This window comes from Cervus elaphus, chromosome 30 (genome assembly GCF_910594005.1).
Source record: "Cervus elaphus chromosome 30, mCerEla1.1, whole genome shotgun sequence".
NCBI classification, from domain to species: domain Eukaryota; kingdom Metazoa; phylum Chordata; class Mammalia; order Artiodactyla; family Cervidae; genus Cervus; species Cervus elaphus.
Window position 1 is genome coordinate 22557194 of NC_057844.1, and position 16200 is coordinate 22573393.

The 16200-nt window shown below is 48.1% G+C and overlaps 1 protein-coding gene across 3 annotated transcripts in view; it reads left to right on the forward strand.

The window, feature by feature from the left end:
• Positions 1-15422, forward strand: part of FOXO1 (forkhead box O1) — a 92182-nt gene extending 76760 nt beyond the window's left edge. For all 3 annotated transcript variants that reach the window (XM_043891518.1, XM_043891519.1, XM_043891520.1), the window contains 2 exons: positions 10379-11735; positions 12188-15422. In XM_043891518.1, the coding sequence (XP_043747453.1) occupies positions 10379-11713 (1335 nt within the window). In that variant the 3' untranslated portion in view covers positions 11714-11735; positions 12188-15422. The remainder of the gene's footprint in view (positions 1-10378; positions 11736-12187) is intronic.
• The last annotated feature ends 778 nt before the right edge of the window (positions 15423-16200 follow it).

Consider the following 16200-nt stretch of genomic DNA (forward strand, 5'->3'; position numbering starts at 1 on the left):
TCCTTGCTTTCTCAACCCAAAACAATGGTTATGTGTAGCCAGGGCATTTGAAGAGATCAACACCTCCTAAAAATGATATTCAAAAGTAGCTCTGAGGTTTTGTCTTTGGAGCTTTGTAAACATAGTCTTATGCTTTTAATTCTTGACTTTGTCATTCATGTTTCTAAAGAGGTTATGAGTTAAAATTGCAGTGTGAGAGTAAAAGGTTTAATACAAGGAGAGCTTTCCAGATGGGCAAGGTTTGCAATCACTCAGTTGGGGATCCTTTTTGTCCTACTTGTGTTTCCCTTGTGGTTCAGCTGGTAAAGAATCCGCCTGCAATGTGGGAGACCTGGCTTTGATCCCTGGGTTGAGAAGATCCCCTGGAGAAGGGAAAGGCTACCCACTCCAGTATTCTGGCCTGGAGAATTCCATGGACTGTATAGTCCAGTTCAGTTCAGTTGCTCAGTGGTGTCCAATTCTTTGGGACCCGGGGTCCCAAAGAGTTGGACACTACTGAGCGACTTTCACTTTTCATTTCACTTTGTCCTACTTCACTTTCTTTCTCTCTTCTCTCTGGAATATGGACCAGCCTGATCCTGAGGCTAAGCTCAAAAATAATGGAATCCACAGAAGTCCTAGTAGGATGTCCCCTGCTAAGTCACTTCAGTCGTGTCCGACTCTGTACGGCCCCATAGACAGCAGCCCACCAGGCTCGCCCGTCCCTGAGATTCTTCAGGTAGGATGACCCCAGGTCATCTAAATTCGGTTCCAAAAAAAAAAAAATAAATTCGGTTCCAGGGCAGACTCAATTTGGAGCCTTCCAGCCCCCTGAGCCCAGGAAGGTCTTGGTGGAGCTGGCCTTAATCTTGACCTGAGGGCTGACTTAAGCTGCGGGTCCTTGTGGGCATCCCTTAATAAATGTGTTACTTCTGGTGGAGTGTCAGTGACCGTGCAGAAGTGAGGGGACCGCTTCTCGAGCTTCTTCGTTGTTCAGTTGCACAGTTTTCCGAGGTGACAGTGCTGTTCACAGCAGAGGTGACAGACAAGAGCAGCACCACGTTGAGGCGGGAGCGCCTTGGACAGATGCTGCTCAAGCCGAGCGCAGGCCTCGTGTAGGGACAGGCTGTGCTGGCGAGGAGGTGCGGCTTCGGGGGTGGACACATTATGAAAGGCCCCGAGGGACCTGTATGTGTACGCACTTAGGTAACTTAACTGAAAGCTGCATTTCTGATGTGTTTTGGGGGTTCTCTTGTGGTCTCTTGGAGAAGGAAATGGCAACCCACTCCAGTGTTCTTGCCTGGAGAATCCCAGGGAACACAGGAGCCCGGTGGGCTGCTGTCTTATGGGGTCGCCCAGAGTCGGACACAACTGAAGCGACTCAGCAGCAGCAGCTTGGGGTCTCTGAACTGGCGTGGATCCTGCTGGCGCTGACGAAGCCTTTGGAAGGAAGGAAGGTGTGGGGACCGCTCTGGCCAGCCCAGTCTCCCGTGGTGGGCGGAATTTTGCTTTATCTTAAAGTAAGTGGGCCCAGTGTTGGTGCTCATGTTGGGTCAGTCAGTGAATACTTGTAACCGCTTGACTTGGGACAAGCTCTGAAGGATTTCTTTGGGGTGGCCCCACAACAGTGTGTACTTAGGAAGTCACTGTTGCTTTATTCCTTAGCCAGAATGATGGCCCGAAAGCTGGTTTCAAGATTCCATATAACCAAGAAAATGCTCCATTGCAAATAATGTGTGATTCAGAGTGGCATATTTTATTGCAATTTGCTGTTCATTTTGCAGTCTAGATTTATCATATTTGAGTTCCAAAATAGAAAAAAAAAATCCGTATAAACCTAGATTTTGTACTTTGTAATTCTGTTTACTATGCATACCAGTTCTTCGTAAGTAGATTATGCATTCAGTGGATTCATCTTTTCTTAGCATTTTCTAGACAGTGAACATATTAACATATTTAGGGTAAAAGGCAATTAAAGACAGTACATCCTATCGGTGGGATATTATCCTGCAGATTCTAATCTGTCCCAAGTTTCAGCATATTGCCTTTACATTTGTAAAGCTTTTTGTTGGTTTTTGTAAGCAGTTTAGGTGCACACCTTGGATAAACATTTACTTAACATGAACAGGTTTAATGGGCTCATCATTAACTTTGACCAAATACTTTGAAATTCACTTAGTTCTCTTTAGAAAAATTTAAGATGGATCAAACTCATGCTATATATATGTGAAGTTTCACTGTATGCCCGATTTAAGTTCCTCACCAGAAGAGAGTAAGTAAATCCTAACGTATTGTTTTTTGGTTTTGATTTTGTTTTGCCTCATTTTGGTAGCCAAATATGTGAGGTAGTTAATTGCATTTATAAAGCAGCGTGTTTATGGAGCCATTGCAGATTCGAAAAATGGTATGGCCTATAAAATAGACAAAGACTTTCATTAGGCAAATGGAAAAATCGCTTCAACAAATGAGTTTCCTCTTAATATTCTGTTCTGGTAGGGCCTTATGTGTTTGAAGCAGTCATTAGGCAAGAGCAGCAAAAAAAAACCCCAAAAACCTCCCTATTCTGGGCAGTTAACTAAAAAGACCTTTCGGAAAGGAAGGGGTCCTTCAGGTCAGCCGACAGGCAGTGGGGAGTGGTGGTTCCCCGCCATGGACTTGGCAGTGCCCTCCGGCCTCTGCGCCTCCCCGGAGAAGCAGTGAGTGGGTTAAAGGGCCAGGGCTGCCTGCTTGCCGCACTGGAACTAAATTAATCCCAGGAGAAACCAGCTCTACTTTGAAATCTTTAGTAGCTGACACACACACACACCCCCGCCCCCACCTTTTTGAGGTATTTAAAAGAATTTTAGCTAAATGAAATTTAGTCTCTGTATACCCACCACTGGGACCTTACTAGCCAGGGGTGATGACATTCACCTGAGAGGTGGCCTCGTTGGCTCCCATGGCAACCTCCGGCCCAAGCGTGTGACTGTGGGAGGTAGTTTCTGTTTTCCAGGCTTTGCCTAAGCAGGGCTCCACGTCAGCCGCTCTTGTGGAGACTGTACCTGGACAGGGGGGTTCAGGTACCTACCTCGGCATCTGGAATAGAGGGAGATGCCTGCATCTGAGGCTCTGAGCTCACCTGGGCTGTTTGGGGCTTTGCCTCTTGGAGTTCCTGGTTTCTGCTTGTGTGTAGAACACAGGACATGACATGGTATGGGTTTTCACATCCTGAGAATCAAGGACTTTGCCCTTCCTTCCATGAAATGTAGCTTTCTGTGACACGCAGTTTTCCTTTGGGACACAGCATGGGGAAACACGGTGCCTCTTTTTAATTACAACCTTCGGAGAAGCCAGAGCTTGGGATAGTTTTAGTATCATCAAGTAAAATTTCTGCTCCATCCTGAAGATTTTTCCTTAAGTCCCCAGTGTCTGACATTAGTGGCTGAAGATTTACTCTGAAACACTGAGGCTTTTGGCAAATATGAGCTTATTAAAGATCAGGCCAGTTGTGGAGCATCACCCAGTTCTCTGTTGCAAGGCTTCCTCCTTGGCCAGTGTGGGAAGAGACGAGGAAGCAAGTTGTCCTCTCCTATTTGCCATCCCGAATACAAGCTGTTCATGGGCCGGCGTGCGCACCTCTCTCCTTGAACAACCGTGTGGATGACACAGGTTCTGACAGGGATCACCTCCAAAGCTGACTAAGCACGCTAGTTAAACGATCCAGATCTCTACCTTTAAAAGTCCTCTTAGGGGGCGAGAACAATTTCTCTGTCAAAGAAGGGTCGCAGCTCAGTTGCAAGGACATGGAAACAGCCTCAGGAAGGCTGGCTGCCTTGTTGAACAGGAAGTTTGTGATGAATGGTTTTTAATCAAGTTGTAACCATTCATGATGGCCAAAAAATTCCTGTTTATACATCCCTTTACTTCCTATCACAAAATAGCCAACCTCACTTCCCCGCTTTGTGCCAGGTGATTCTTTGAGTGCTCTCCATGGAGAGGATGCTGTTCCGTCCCCAGCGATCCTGTGTCACAGCGGTGCTGTGTCACGGGTGTCAGGACGTGGGGAGACCAGGAGCCACGGTCCGACCTCGGAGTCCGCCTCCCCACTGCCTCCCGAAAACCTGAAACTTCTCCTGAGATGTCGCATTTGCCTTTTTGGTTCTGTTTCACATGCGAGCATGGTCTGCCATATGCTTTTTTTTAGTAGGAGCTGATGTAATGTAGTCATATTTTCCATCCTTTGAAATGGTTTGAGTCAGAGATGAAGCTGCTTTTGGAGCTAAATGTGCACCTGTAGCCGTTGGAGAGTGTGTAGCTGAGATTGGTTTGGTCTGGGGGAGTCATTGCATGTCCTTGGTTCTGGTTTTACGGTTCTTCTAGGGCTCCTGCACCACGTGGTTCCTGCCTTTTGCAAATGAGCTTTCCATCTGCATTTTAATCTTTCCGAACTCTATTTTCCCTAATACAAAATAAGGGTGTGAGGACAGGTGACCTTCCCAGGACTTTCCGGCTCACAAGTTTAATGAGGCTGTGCGTCCTCTGTCCACAAAGGTTCCTGGGGAAGCGCGGGTCCTAGTGCAGACTGGCGGCCACTGATGGCAGGCAAGAAGGACGGGTTTCGGGGAGGTGAAACCAGCTTTCCAGAAGAACTGGGTGCTGGAGCCTAACGTGCACGCGTGTAGTAGATCAAGCTCTCCGCAGCAGATCTACCATTACAGCACTTTCTAAAATTGAATGTACATGCTTCGATTGGTGACATACGTCTGTCACCATCACCTGTAAAAAAGGATGGGCAACAAGGTCACGTTTCCCTCCTGTTTGCAAGCAACATGCATTACTTTACAGAGTTGTTGTTTTATTAGCACCTCTGACGGGAACTCTGCTGAACAGAGATTATTCCTACTTTCTCCTTAGTTTGTTTTTACTCTTGGAAGTGCAGGAAGGGATGTGTAAAAAGCAAGGAAGCAGGAGGAGGGGCCAAGTCCATGCTGGGAGCCTACGAAGCCATCGCACACACGGACAGAGTTCACAGGAATTAGATAAAACACTCTGGGAAAAATCTAGTTTGTCTCGCATTTTTGAAAGAATTTCTAGAATTTCTGGAACAACAAGTTCATTTAGTCATGTGTCCCAGCGTCTGGGTTTGAAGTTCTCTTTGGCTGGCTGGCCAGCTGTTGCTCACACCCACCCTCTCGCAGGGCGATGGGCAGTTCTGGGCCATGGGGCCTCTGAGGGCCTTTCCATTCTCCTTGTGGGTTCCCACAGCTTCTTTGCACACGCTTTCCCCAAGGCAACACTCACATCTGAAATTCACACTTCAGCTGCTCTGGTTTCCTGCCACGACGAGTAGCCAGTTAGAATGAAAAGCAAATCATACTTTGTAAATTTATTACCCGTTGAGGCAGAAAACAAGCTTTCTAAACTAGTATTTGTAAACAGAATTATTTCCGCTCCCTCACGGATGCACACAGGTAACCTCAGTCTTAAGTAAATATGTTCTTGTGATTCTTCTTAATGATGGTGAAGCCAAAACATGGTTTTTCTGGCAGTGGTGTTGCATGCAGAGACATTTTGCAGGAGATTCATTTTCTGAGCCTCAGTGCTCCCATTTTCAACATGGGGCCAATGATAACCTGCCTTCCAGTACTCTTCCAAGGATTGAATGAGACATGATGGATTGAAAGCAGTTTGTAAGCCCTAGAGTAAAATCCAGGTGTAAAATACGAAAGCCCAGGGGATCCTGAGCAGGGTGTATTCAGCTTTAAGTTTGCTGGTTTTATATTTGGTTGAATACAAAGACCAGAGTAGTCTTAGAATGCCCAGCAGAAATTGGGGTGAAGAGTGGTGGCTGAGAGGTGGTGGTCTCATTCTCATTATAAAGGAATAATTTAATTATTAGAATAATGTAGTTATAAAGGAATAATGAGGAGACTGATGATTGTAATATGGATGATTTGCTGAAATACAGCCATTATCCTAATCAAAACAGTGGCTGATATCGGTTGAGGTAAGGGCATCTGTTATCTCATTTAATCTTGAAAACAGCCTGTAAATGTAAGATCTGTTCGTCCATCCAACAGATGCTTGAGTGTCTCCTCTCCTCGGCGGTGGAGCTGTGAGGGTACAGTGCCCAAGAAGACAGCCCAGGTCTCCAAGCTCCTGGGGCTCACAGGGCTGTGAGGGCCAGGCAGAGCAGAGTTGTGCTTGTGGTGAGCAAACCAGGCCCCGTGTTAGCTGCAGAATGGGATGGGGTTCTCGGGAAATGCTTTCAGAAAGAGACACGGGCTGAGACAGAAGTAGCGGGGTGGGGTGGGAGTGGTGACCTTTGGCAGGAAAATGTCAAAGCTCCTGGACAGTCCTTTGTACATTTCCTGTGGCCATTTAGGTGGCCTGGTTCCTTCCCCAGGTAGAGCATAAAACATCCAGAAGGCAGACTCTGTGACGTCGCCCACTGCGCCCAGCACAAATCAGCCCCAGTGTTAATAGAAGTTACTTGGCATGAGCCGTGCACGAATGGACGGAGAAAAGAGGTGGATGGCATGACACCTTCCCTGCGATATTTTTGGGATGTTGGTCAACAGCCGTTCATTGAATGTATCTTGTGTGTAAGGCGTCTTCTAGGAGCTTTGAGATGAGATTAAAAAAAAAAGACCCTTACCCTTCAAGAGGTGTGGAATCTGGTCTGCAGAGTGCATGGAATGAACCCGTGAGCTAGAAGCAGCCACTAGAGCAGGTTGAGCAAGCCGGGGCACCCTGGCTGGGGTCCAGCGGATCCAGGGTGCCGCTGCCCCCATGGACTTGCCGCCTCGCTCAGGGTGGCCAGGTCCACAGATGGGGGGGCGCGCAGCCGAGGGGCGCATGCAGTGGAGATGACAGCTGGTGGAGGGGGAGTTGCTGAGGGCTCCTTCTCTCTGGTGGTCTTGGGCGAACACTCGGGATTTGGGTGAGTGGTTTGCAGTGCGTGAGTCCTTCTGTCCTCACACCCTGCCTCTCTCCTCACGTGATACTTGTTTCCAGTTGAAGAACTGAACAGCTCAGAGCCCTGCTGGCTGCGTGTGGCTCTCTGCCCAGGTCACAGGTAACCATGCTTGCCCCACCCCGGCTGGGTCCACCGCATCCGGCTGGGATTTGCAGGCGTCACTTCATGAATTGATGTTGTTCAGTCGCTCAGTCGTGTCCGACTCTCTGCGACCCCATGGACCACGGCACGCCAGCCTGCTCTCTCCTTCAGTCTCTCCCAGAGCGTGCTCGCACTCACGTCCGTTGAGTCGGTGATGCCATCCAACCATCTCTTCCTCTGTCGCCCTCTGTCTTCCTGACCCCGGGATTGAACCCCGGCCTCCTGCATTGCAGGCAGATTCTTCACTGTCTGAGCCGCCAGGGAGCCCAGCATCATGACTCGTGACCTGTATTTTTTCAGGCTTTACCTCTTCAGCATCTCCCACTCCAATTCCTCCCACTGGATTATCATAGCTTCTTTAGTGTCCTGCTGGCTATGTGAAAAACAGGAATTTATGTAACCAGCCTGCACAGCAAACCTTTTCCTGTTTGGGGAAAAATTTTTTTAATTGTTGGTAAAGTTAAGAGACAGCTCTGTTACTCAAAGAGTGACCTGAAATGTCCTCTTAGGAAAATATGTAGCATAATGTTTTGATAAGTAAGGGATTGCTTACACCCCATGTGCACCCCCGCGCCGCCTCCCCCAACCCCCGTTTTTGGTACGTCTGAGGAGTAAGCCAGTGTGTGTCCTGCCCAGGCTAGTGAATACTTCCTGACCTTTTTTTTTTCCTTCCTAAACTTTTTAAAGATTCCATCTTTAAACAGCTTCTGCAGTCTTGTTCGAAGTGTCCCCCAGTTGCAGTTACAAATGATCTGACCTAGTTATATGTATCATAGAGCTGTGTCCCCCCCACCCCCGCCCCCCAGGCTGTACAGACAGCCAGGAAGCCACTATCTAGGAAGATCTTCCCCCTTCATCATTAACCAAATGTGACAGGGACAGGAGTCAAGCTTCCTTTGCTCCAGAGATTCCATCATAGCTTATCTGTGTTTCTATTGTGTTTAAAGAACAAGATAATCATGATGGAATATTGTGCAAAATGCCCAGACTTCCAGCCTGTACAGGCTCCATTCCAGGTTGGCCCCAGGAGCAGGCCTGCTTCTTTGAGGAGGGATGTAGAGGTTGGGGGGCCCTGTTTGTGTGTGTGTAGAGGTTGGGGGCCCAGCTGGAGTGCACACACGTGTGTGTGTAGGTTGGTGGGCCAGCAGGAAAGCACTGTGTGTGTGTGTGTCTGTGTGTGTGTGTGTGTGTGATTCAGTGAAACCTTCCCTTGTAGGGTTTGGAGAATCTGATGGGGATGGAATAGGATATTAGGGAGATGCAGCTCCCGGCCTCTTTCAGGGGCTCCAGTCTGGATTTGGGGAGAGTCTGTAGGTGGGAAGAAAGAGGACAGAGTCTTGGGAACAGAAGAATCCCTGCCCCGCCACCCACGTACACGCCTGCCTGGCATCCAGCCTGGAAGCCCCCTTCCAGGGCCGTGACCGACCCCACTCGCCTGGGCCTGGCCGAGGAGCTGTCCCAGGGCTGCCGTGTTGCAATCCTCGCGTGGAATGTAGAACAGAGGGTCAAAGGGCGTTTGAAAATGTCGATTTCTCAGCCTTGACTGCCCAGCCTCATTCTGACTTCTGCGTCTCCTTTTGGAAAGGGAGATCTTTTTTTTCTTTTTCTGTTTGTTTTCTGCCTCCCCTAAACGAGAGAGATGGTGAGCTCAAGATTTGCGTGGCACCCTGGCCGGTCCTGCCGTGCAGAGGCTCTGTTCTGGCACAGCGGCTGGCACTCAAGCATCTGAGTCCCACGGCGATGAGGATGTGGGCGCTGTGGCTGCATCTCTGGGTGACCACAGATCCAGCCAGAGCCGCTTCGTGGTCGGGGGGAAGGGGCCGCAGGGGTCCCGGGGGTTCGCCCAGCCGAGCCAGGCATCCACTTGACAGAGGAAGCCAGAGAGGTGTGGGGACCATGCGCTCAGTCCTGCTCTGGGAGTCTAGGACGCCCGGAACCCGCTCCAGGCCCTGATGACGGAGCGCGCTGAGTGCACAGAGAGAGAGGCTGCCGCTGCCTCTCCTGTGCTGGGGCCGAGCCAGCCGGGATGCTCCCTGCTTCCCAGGAGGCCCCCTTCCTTGCCCACAGCAGGCTCTCCAGGTGCCGGCAGCCTCACGCTTCCCCCAGGACAGGGGTCACGCTCGGGCTTCCTCCCTTCCAGCCCGGCCCCACCGCTTCTGCTGGGGCTTGCGCCGTCTTTGGCTCCTGTCACAGGGTGTTCGGAGGCGCGGGTTTGTGTTTGTAATACCACTAAGCTCCTACCCACACCCCAGTGACTAGGAGGAGGGGAATGGGCTCAGAAAGGATGGAGCCTTGTGTCCTCCTGCCAAAGTGGGATCTGACAGCTTCTTTCCAGAGACCACTTACCATGTTGGACACGTGGCTGAGCACCTGGCATGCCTTGTGTCGTTGAACCCATGGAACCAGCCGCCAAGGGGGCTAAAGCATGCAGGGGCCAGGCAGCTTCCCAGGGTTTGTAGCCAGTGAGTAGCAGAGCTACCCAGGGGCTCAAAGTTGGTTTTCTGTCCTAACCATCCTGGGGGTGTGTATGTCACGATTTAGTCATGGAGCCGTACTCAGTGGGTCAAAGCCACCAGCTCTCTGCCCTTTGCACCAACTCCTTCCCTCCCAGGGCAGCATTTTGGCTCGAGTAGAAGTGGGGAAGAGAGGGTCGTGAGCAACATTTAAATGAATTTAAGTTTTTTTTTTTTTCTTGGTAGTTCAGCTTTCTAAAATTAAAACAACCACCACCACCTCGTTTTCCTTCTATTCACCTGTATCTGCCTAATGGACTTAAAGAATGTAAATGAATCCAGGTCTTAACTAGTTTTCAACTGAGAATATGATCTGCTTCCTTTCTTTCTTGTTAGTTGATCACGTGGACCCCATAATACAAAACTTCTCACTTGGTGTTAAGTGGCACATGCACTGTCCGCAGAGAACTTGCAGTAGTTCTGGGGGATGATTGGACAGATAGCGGTTTTGATAGTACTCTGTTACTGGAGTGGTATTTGCATTGCAGATCTAAGTGGTTTAAAAACCAGGTCCTATAATTTCCCTGGACAATAGAGCTATGTAAAAGAAAGCGTTTATAATGATGCCTGTTTAGTTCTGTCCCCTTGTTAAATTAAAATACAGGTAACTGTTTTTAAGATACAGGACCACTTTACTCATTGGAGCAGTCGTGTAGTGATGGTACAGATCTGTACCATAAACTTTGAAAACATGACCTGTCTTCCACGTGAGACATGTCTATGTGGAATGGTGGATCTTCCAGCCGGAGCAGTGTTCGTATTTCTGACATGGTGTTTTGCTTTACAGAATTCAATTCGTCATAATCTGTCCCTGCACAGCAAGTTCATCCGCGTGCAGAACGAAGGAACTGGAAAAAGCTCCTGGTGGATGCTCAACCCAGAGGGAGGCAAGAGTGGGAAGTCCCCCAGGAGGAGAGCCGCGTCCATGGACAACAACAGCAAGTTTGCTAAGAGCCGAGGCCGAGCTGCCAAGAAAAAAGCGTCCCTGCAGTCTGGCCAGGAGGGTGCTGGGGACAGCCCGGGATCGCAGTTTCCCAAGTGGCCCGCAAGCCCCGGCTCTCACAGCAACGACGACTTCGACAACTGGAGTACCTTTCGCCCTCGCACCAGCTCGAACGCTAGTACCATTAGCGGGAGGCTCTCTCCCATCATGACCGAGCAGGACGACCTGGGAGACGGGGACGTGCACTCGATGGTGTACCCGCCGTCCGCCGCAAAGATGGCTTCTACTCTGCCCAGTCTGTCCGAGATCAGTAGCCCCGAGAACATGGAGAACCTTTTGGATAATCTCAACCTTCTCTCGTCACCAACGTCATTAACTGTGTCCACCCAGTCTTCACCGGGCACCATGATGCAGCAGACGCCCTGCTACTCCTTCACGCCGCCAAACACCAGTCTGAATTCAGCCAGCCCCAACTACCAAAAATACACGTATGGCCAGTCCAGCATGAGCCCCCTGCCCCAGATGCCCATGCAGACGCTGCAGGACAGCAAATCGAGTTACGGAGGCATGAGCCAGTACTGTGCGCCGGGACTCCTGAAGGAGCTGCTGACGTCCGACTCTCCTCCGCACAACGACATCATGACACCAGTCGATCCGGGGGTGGCTCAAACCAACAGCCGAGTGCTCGGCCAGAACGTGTTGATGGGCCCCAACTCGGTCATGCCGGCCTACGGCGGCCAGGCCTCTCACAACAAAATGATGACCCCCAGCTCCCACACCCACCCCGGACACGCTCAGTCAACATCTGCAGTCAACGGGCGTGCCTTGCCCCACGCGGTAAACACCATGCCCCACACATCGGGTATGAACCGCCTGGCCCCGGTGAAGACAGCTTTACAAGTGCCTCTGGCCCACCCCATGCAGATGAATGCCCTGGGGGGCTATTCCTCGGTGAGCAGCTGCAATGGCTACGGCCGGATGGGCATTCTCCACCAGGAGAAGCTCCCCAGTGACTTGGACGGCATGTTTATCGAGCGCTTGGACTGTGACATGGAGTCCATCATTCGGAATGACCTCATGGACGGAGACACGTTGGATTTTAACTTTGACAACGTGTTGCCCAACCAAAGCTTCCCGCATAGCGTCAAGACGACAACACACAGCTGGGTGTCAGGCTGAGAGTGGGCAAGCGAGTGAGCAGGTAAGAGCCACCCTGATACCAAAAGGCCTGAAAACAGGACTCAAAGAGAGGAGCCCAGTAACTTGCCTTGTATGGGACTTTCTCATTTTTATGTCAGCCAGCCACCCCTTGTGGAGAGGCATCTTTTATCATTCATTCTCTGCCCTTTTTGCAGCATATAAATTCTCCTCTGAGCTGAAACACACGGAAGCTTCCTCTAATGGCTTTAAAGAGTTTCTTTTGACAGACGGCTACATCTTCTTAGCAACTCTTCAATAAATGAATACATTTGATACAAATCAAATGCTGAAGGGGTTTTTAAAGTGGAATTTTCTCCCATTGAATGATTTCAGAGCTGTTTGAGAAAGCCCAACCCTCCCCCAAGTATGTCTGTCACCCCTAATATGTTAAGTTGAATTGATTTTCATTGGGTTGTTTTCAATGCTTGTGTGTGTGTATGTGTTTTTTCCTAGGCTACACTTAAAAGTACTTCAGATTGTCTGACAGCAGGAACTGAGAGAAGCAGTCCAAAGATGTCCTTCACCCTACCTTTTCGTTTTCTTGATTTAAAAAAAAAACAACCAACAAAACGCATTTCTTTTTTCCTTTCGTCAGACTTGGCAGCGAAGACACTTTTCCTGTACAGGATGTTTGCCCAATGTTTGCAGGTTATGTGCTGCTGTAGATAAGGACTGTGCCATTGGAAATTTCATTACAATGAAGTGCCAAACTCACTACACCATATAATTGCAGAAAAGACTTGGATCGTGGTGTGCTTTCAACTTTTGTACATATAAGCCGTAGCTACAGAATTGTATCTGTGTGCATTTTTTTTTTTAAATATTCATTTGGTCCAAGGAAAGTTTATACTCTTTTTGTAATACTGTGATGGTCTCATGCCCTTGGTAAGTTAAACTTTGGTTTTGTACTACCTGCGTTCTGCTGAACTGATGAATCACAGAGAACCAAGCTGTCCGTTCTACAGCTCCACTGACCAGCTCTGCATCTGTTCACGGCGCCGCATAATTCACAGGAGAACCAGTAGCCTGTTGTCCATCTGCTGAATTAATGGACTTATCACAACTCTTTTGGGGAAAAAAAAAGATTAAACTCCAGCCTTGTACAGGTCTTTTCTATTTTTTTTCTTCTTCGTTTGTTTATTTTGTTATTTGCAAATTTGTACAAACACTTTAAATGGTTCTAATTTCCATATAAATGATTTTTGATGTTACTGTTGGGACTTGAGATCATTTTTGGAATAGATACTGAACTGTAATGTTTTCTTAAAACTCGAGTCTACCTTTGTTACATAGTCTGCTTGTAAATTTGTGGAATCCCAGACATTTGAAGCAGCATCCGTGATTTTCCTTTTGTATTTCTAACTGGACTAGTACTAATTTTATACATGCTTCACTGGTTTGTATACTTGGGGATGCTCTTTGGTGATGTTTTCTGACTAATCTTAAAATCCTTGTGATTAGTACTTACACACCCACCATTTCTGGCCCTACCTTGGCAGGAGGGTGATGTATAGTTACGGACATTTTGTGTTTCACGTTGAGAACTTGATTTGTTTTTGTGTATGTGTTTTACAGAAATCCCATCTGCTTCTGCTGTCCTTGTGAACTAGGCATCCCTACCCAGCATTGAATTTTCTGATCAGTGCCTGTATGCACTTTGTTTCAAGTACTCCTGGGGGGAGGCTGCGTAGTATTTGGAGATCAGAAGGGGAGACCCACCTCCAAAACAGTGCTCCTTTCTCAAGCTGGGGTTTTGATCACCTTTACCTTTTTGAGTTGAACTTCAGCAAAAGTTTTCCCTCGTAACACTGTGCTCTTCCTGGTCTAGGCGGAAGTTGACTTTGTACTTCTGGAGAATTATATCCCCTTCTGTCCCCTTCTGTCCTATAGATTACTTGGTGCACTGTGGAAAGTGAGGTCGAATGGGGGAATTTTTAAATGGGACTTGAGTGATTTTTAAAGTGCTTGATGTTCATGAGTGCAGATGGCTACCAAACAGAATAGCACTTGCTTAAAAATTCAGGCACTAAATTTGAAAACAGACAAGCCAGCAGTAATTTATACCTTTGGATCTACTTAGAAAGCCATTGTGTAAGTTAAGAATTGGAGAGTTTCTTTCCCCTTTAGCAACCCAAACTATAATTCTGATCATTATGTTGTAATATTTTCCAGTTATCTGTAACTGATTAGACCCAAGTTAATTGGCTTTGCATCCCATTTAGTCCATCAGTGTTTTCAAGTCGTGTGGAATGCCCAGAGTCGGCTCGATGAAAGGAACAGGTGCACAAAAGTGTTCCTCTGGCCTTCTTGAGAACGCTCTGACTTCTGTGAACCTAGCCCACATCACGCTTGCTTTGTGTTGCCCAATAATTGCCTCTCTGCTGGCTTGGGTTTTCCTCCATGTTTAACAAGAACACAAGTGTTCTGGATGGATTTCCTCCAGGAGGCAGGCTCTATTGTATGCTTCCCACAGTGACTTATACACTTTTGAAAATTCATTAAACAGCCACCCCTCTAACCATATTCATTGTTGGCCACTCCAAAATAGGTCTGGTTTCAGAAACCCTGGTTCCTCTGACCGGTGCCCCCTGCACATGCGCTTGGACTCGTTGGGGCCACAGTTCTCGTGTTCCCCTCTGTGACCACCACTTCCTGCCCCCCGACCAGCACACACTGAGCCTCATCAGGCCCATCGTTCACTGAGAGGCAACTAGCTACAAAAAAAAAAATCACTGTTCAAATCTTACTACTTCATAGAGTGACTTTTAAAAAGATGTTGCTTCCTCTTGAGTCTGTGTAAATATCTTTTTTTTTCCCTTAAAATTTTTTTTGTGTGTGTGTGTTGAAATTCTTAACAGGAATCCTGGGTAGCTCTCCAGGGTACAGTGAAGTTCAGTGAAAGGCACCTTGTCGGTTTTGAAAACAAACATTATGTGACCTCTGGTAATTCTTTTTCTGTACGAATACTGACTTTCTGGAGTAATGAGTATATCAGTTATTGTACATGATTGCTTTGTGAAATGTGCAAATGATATCACCTATGCAGCCTTGTTTGATTTATTTCCTCTGGTTTGTACTGTTATTAAAAGCATATTGTATTATAGAGCTATTCAGATATTTTAAATATAAAGTATTGTTTCCGTAATATAGACGTATGGAGTATATTTAGGTGATAGATGTGTTACTTGGAAAGGTCTTCTTCGAAAAACTGACAAAGTCTAAATTAAAATCCCAGTGAGCAGTAAATCAATGGAACGTCCCAAGAAGGAGGAGAAAGACACTCAAAATGGAAACAGTTCCCCCGAAGTATATGATTTGGACTTAATTCAGCTGCTGGATATGTGTTACCAATCTCCCCACCCCACCCCTCTCCCCAGCTGAATGATTACCAAGTAATCGTTCAGTAAAAGACACAGTGTGGTTTATGCAGACAAGACAGCCTAGCATTACTCTTGGCCTCCTCCCTGAGCGGGGTGACGGCTTGGTAGCCTGGCCAGGCCTGGCCACGTTCATCCCATCTGGACGCAGACAGACTCACCTAGCCTTGGCCAGTCGAGTTTAGTACCCGTGCAGATCCTCCGTTCCCGCTCCAATACAATGAAAAGTGCCTGATGATGCTGATGGACTTACAGACACAAGAACAATCTTTGCTATTATTGTATAAAGCCATAAATGTACATAAATCATGTTTAAATGGTTTGGTGTCGTTCTTTTTTAGTTGTGCAGAGTAAGCTCTTAATTAGGTTGTTCACCCCCCCCCCCCCTTCGTGTTTAGCTATCACATGAGTTAAAACCTTGGCAGCCACAGTGCCATGGTTTATTCAAATCTGGTATTTCTTTGGGGGGGCGGGTGGAAACACTCTCTCTGGGACCAAACTCTAGTCCCTGAGGGTTGGAGAGCAAGTTGGGTCCGTGATAACAAAGCACCCTGGAGCACTTCGTCTGTCTGTGTCTGACACGGCATCAGCGCAGAAATGACGAGGTGTGGGAGAGCTCGTGCTGACGTAGGCGGAGCTGAAGGTAACAATACCTGGAGGTCAGGTGGGGAGGGCCCTGGCTGGGACATCACCGAGCGGGGATGGGTGGTGTGGTGGGAACACTGGCTTCCCAAGGCCACATGAAGCGGGGGCGGGGGATAGTTCTTCCATTCAGTGGCTGTAGAGTGGAGGTTTCCATGTTTGCTTTTCTTCAGAAAACGCTTGAGGAATAAACTAGGATTAGACTGTGTGTGTGTGCGTGTGAGTTCAGTCCTGTCCAGCTCTTTGTGACCCTGTGGACTGTAGCTCACCAGGTTGCTCTGTCCATGGGATTTGCCCTGCCCTCCTCCAAGGATCTTCCCGACCCAGAGATTGAAGCTGTGTTGTCTCCTGCATCTCTTGCACTGCAGGAGGATTTTTTACCGCTGAGCCATCCAGGATTAGGTTAGTAATGGTTAAAATGCATCTCACAACCAGAATTAAGTCCCG